Source organism: Micromys minutus (genome assembly GCF_963924665.1).
Source record: "Micromys minutus genome assembly, chromosome: 29".
Taxonomy (NCBI): Eukaryota; Metazoa; Chordata; class Mammalia; order Rodentia; family Muridae; genus Micromys; species Micromys minutus.
Window position 1 is genome coordinate 7,707,432 of NC_137964.1, and position 4,527 is coordinate 7,711,958.

General features: G+C 48.0%; 1 protein-coding gene across 1 annotated transcript; it reads right to left on the reverse strand.

The window, feature by feature from the left end:
• Nucleotides 1-3,681: 3,681 nt before the first annotated feature.
• On the reverse strand, nt 3,682-4,280 carry LOC308439287 (large ribosomal subunit protein eL38-like; the record flags this gene model as incomplete). The annotated part of the gene is made up of 2 exons (XM_080941015.1): nt 3,682-3,910; nt 4,111-4,280. The coding sequence occupies 2 exons, from the start codon at nt 4,278-4,280 to the stop codon at nt 3,682-3,684; spliced, it is 399 nt and encodes a 132-aa protein (XP_080797141.1).
• Between the last annotated feature and the right edge of the window lie 247 nt (nt 4,281-4,527).

The window sequence follows — 4,527 nt, forward strand, 5'->3', positions numbered from 1 at the left end:
AAATGGATAAGCTAGACAAATTTAAGGGGCTGGAGACATGGCTCAGGGGTAAAGAGCACTGGCTCCTCTTGCAGGGGACCTGGGTTCAGTTATGAGCACCCACATGGTGGCTCACAACCATCTGTAATGAGATCTGATGCCCTCTTCTGGTGTGTCTGGGGATAGCTACAGTGTACATTATATGTAACAAACAAACAAATAATTTTTTTTTAAAGATTTATTTATTTATTTATTATATGTGAGTACGCTGTAGCTGTCTTCAGACACAGCAGAAGAGGGCATCAGATCCCATTTACAGATGGTTGTGAGCCACCATGTGGCTGCTGGGATTTGAACTCAGGACCTCTGGAACAGTAGACAGTGCTCTTAACCGCTGAGCCATCTCTCCAGCCCATAAATAATTTTTAAAAAGAGTGATTCTATGGAGCTGGAGAGCTGGCTCAGCGGCTAAGAGCACTGGCTGCTCTTGCAGAGGACCCAGTTCAGTTGTTTCACAAGTGCCTGTAACTCTAGTTCTAGATAGACGTACTTACACATAAATAAAAATAAAATCCAGCCTGGGGGAGGAAATGACAATAAGGCATAGGAAGGGGAAATATCTGTAATTTTTTTAGACATACATTTGGTTTAGACTCTTGAGACGTATTTATTTTATTTTACGTACGTGAGCATTCTGTCTGCATGCATGTTTCAGACTCTACTTCCTCCACTGCCCCACTCTCATCCCACCGTCTGGCAGCCACCATCCTTCCTTCCCATCTTCGTGCACCTGACTAGTCTTGGTGGCAGAGTCAAGATTGCATTTCCCATATGTTCCTCATAAAGAGAATGCACAGCTCTTGTCCTTCCCTACGTACCCGTATCATGTAAGCCGTTTCCAGAGTTTGCCCCTGTTGTAGCTCATGTCAGAATCACATTCCTTACACGGCTGAACATGTTTCTTCGTATGAGCTGCATTCTGTTTACCCACTGTGCTGGTTAACGTTCTTGTCAACTCGATAGGTCGTCGAACCACCATGGAAACCAATCTCTGGGCGGGTGTGGAAGAGATTCTCTAGATTAGGTAAACTGAGGTGGGAGGACTCACCCTCACTGTGGGCAGCACCAGTCTGTGGGCAGGGGTCCTAGATATAATTCAAGGTCGGCCAGCCTCTGCCTCCTTACTGCTGGGATTAAAGGGGAGCACCACCACCACGGGGCATCTCTGTGGATGGGACACAAAGAGAGAGTGAGTAGGGTAGCCATGTTTCTTTGCTGCCTGACTGGGGACAGTGTGACCAGTCACCACTGCCTCTTGCTCCGGAGTACCTGTCATACCTGACTGTGGAAGTGTAAGCTAAAATAATCGCCCCACCCCCACCCCTTTTCCTCTCTTAAGACAAGGTTTCTTTGTGTGGCCCTAGCTGTCCTGGAACTTGCTCTGTAGATCAGGTTAGCCTTGAACTCACAGATCCGCCTGCCTCTGCCTCCTGAATGCTGGATTAAAGGCGAGTGCCAGCACGCTTGCTTGCTTCCTTTCTTCCTTCCTTAAGTTGGTTATGTCAAGTATTTGGTCACAGAAATGAGAAAATCAGCTAAATGTGGCCATTAATGTACCAACGGATGGTCTTTAACTTACGCTAATACCACGTTTTGATGCTAGCCCAGTTCAGCTCCTCTCTTACCTCTCTTCCTCCCCTCCTGTTGAGGCAGGTTCTTTAGCCCTGGCTGGCCTTCCACTTGCTATGTAGCCAAGGATGACCTTGAACCCCTGGTTTCCTGCTTTCACCTGTCTAGTTCTGGTATTACAGGGTGCCACCACACTCTGTTTAATGTGGTAGTGGGGATCTAACACATGGATGTACGCATCTAGGCAAGCACATTCTACTAGCCACACCCTTTAACCACTAGCCACACTCCTAACAACTAGCCACACCCCCTAATAACTGGCCACACCCCCTAACAACTAGCCACACCCTGACTCAGGTTCCCATCTCCTCTTTCTGGGATTTTTTGGTTTTGTTTCTATGTTGTGAGGATTAAGCCCCAGGGTAACATACATGCTTAGCAAGTGCTCTTCCACCGAGCTCCATCCCTACTCATGCTTTTCTCTCCTGAACTGTCCAGTTTACTGCCAGCTCCATTTTCTCCAAAGCAACAATCTGCTCCTCCTTCACTGTGAGTGCACTTTTGTACTCTGGCCCTTCTCCCATGCCTTTGAAACAGGATGGTTCCCCCTCCTCCCCCGGTTGCTGGTCATTTCCTCCCACTGGTCTAGGTTCTGGTCTCCAAAGTAAATACAAACATTCCCCTCAAGCAGGTGACAGACAACCTACTACAAACCTGAGGGTGACCTTCACACCTTATCTGCTGTCCCCCATAGCCTGCTATTGGTCAGTGTCATCATAAAAGGACACAAACACACAATGTCATCCTCTGATCAGAAGGCACGTGGGACTGCTGTTGCCCTTTAACTGCCTGATAGGCCTCCCCAGCCCCAGTGCAGACAGACGTACACCAACTTGGAAGTCAACTCTGATATCTACTCTATAATGTAAGTTCTTATGACACTGTTGGGCACCTGAAAGAGTAGGTTGAAGCTAAACAGCACATTTCATTAGTAACAAGCCTGTAGGTTGAGTGACCCTCACTACTGACGGTTCAGGCCATACTATGCCCCCCCCCCCGGCTTTCCTATCATTTGCTCCCAGAAAGCTGTATTTCTGAATAATTAATGGACTTTCTATCAGTCGGCCTGGACTCTCAGTGTGACAGTGGGCCACCCACTGGCTGGTGATTACAAGCAGAAAGTCTTGACAATGAACACACACATTCAGAGGATACATGTGTGTAAACACCCTGCACTCCAGATATGGCCCACAGGAGATGGGCTCAGAGGGTCTCCAGCTAAGCCACTGTGGCAGTTTGAAAATGCTTGGCTCAGGAGTGACACTATTGGGAGGTGTGGCCTTGTTGGAGGAAGTGTGTCACTGTGGGGGTGGGTAAGGAGACCCTCCTCCTAGTTGCCTAGATAGGATAGTCTTCTCCTATCTGCCTTTGGACCAAGATGTAGAACTCTCAGCTCCTCCTGTACCATGCCTGCCTGGATGCTGCTATTCCTGCCATGATGATAATGGGCCGAACCTCGGAACCTGTCAGCCAGCCCCAATTCAATGTCCTTTATAAGAGTTGCCTTGGTCACGGTGTCTGTTCACAGCAATGGAGACATATGACAGCCATCTCTCTCCAGTGTCTTCTTTTGAGATAGCCTTGCTATCTAGTCCCAGATGGTCTCAAGTTGCTACCCTTCTGCCTCAGCCTTCCAAGTGCTTGGATCACAGGCAGGTACCACATGTCAAGGTCTTTATTTTCATTAAAATGAAAGAAAACAAAAACAAAACCAAAAAACCAGTAACATAGTCTTCTAAGGTCAATTTTAATTTTTTTGCACAAATCTAATTTGAAAATTGTCCTTATATGCCTAAAAAAAAGATTACTAATTACGTGTATATGTGTGTGTCCGTGTGGGTATTCTTGGAGTCCAGAAGATAGTGGATCCCCCAGGGCTGGAGCTAGAGGCTGCTGGTAATGTGCCATCCAAGGAGGGTGTGGGGACTGAACTAAGGTCCTCCTCAGTAGCAGTACAAGTTTTTTTTTTTTTAACTTTTTAGGGTGTTTAATAGTCATATGCAGAGGTCTGGTTCATTTCAGCTCCTTCACTGCCAAACCTGGGGGTAGGGACTGCTCCAGCTTCTCTGCCTTCTCCTTGTCTGCGATAACCAGGGGGTGAAGGTTCCGGCTGCAGCGAACCTTGAATTTCACACTAACCTTCTTCTTGATCTTGGCAGATTTGGCATCCTTCAGCTGGGCTGTGAGGAGAAAGTCCTTGATTTCCTCAGTTTTCCCGAGGCATGGCGACCGGCGCTCAGCTCTACAGGTTCTTCACAACTGATCTCTTTATCCAGCTCTCACATACTCGCCTACACATTTATTTATTTATTTACGTACTTCTGTGTGAGCATGTGGGAATGTGTATATGGCTGCTTGTACCATGGGGTGATGTCATACAGAGGTCAGAGGGCAACTCTGGGGCCGGTTCTCTCCTTCCACCTTCAAACGGGCTACAGGTACTGAACTTGGGTTGCCAGAAGTACACAGTTAAGTCTGTCGTCGGAGCCATCCCACTGCCCAGTCAACCCCACTCCTGTTGCTGCTGGAATCTGGGAAGAGTGGGCGGAGCTGGAGGAAGTGAGTGCTGAGGGGACACTGGAGCGTGCTCGGTGCTCGGCCTGCTCCTCCATAACGTCTTTCCTCACTCATCCTGAAAGTCAGTTATGGAATGCTCAGCTCTTAAGCATCCCCCAAGACCCATGTGGTATAAGCCTGCTCCCCAAGATGACGTTTGTAGATGGTGGAGCCCAGATGGAAGCTGTTAGGTCATTGGAGTGTGTGTGTGTGTGTGTGTGTGTGTGTGTGTGTGTGTGGTGTGGTGTGTCCTTGAAGAGGGCTGTGGGGCTCTATGGTGTATATCTCTCTCACATGCTTCCT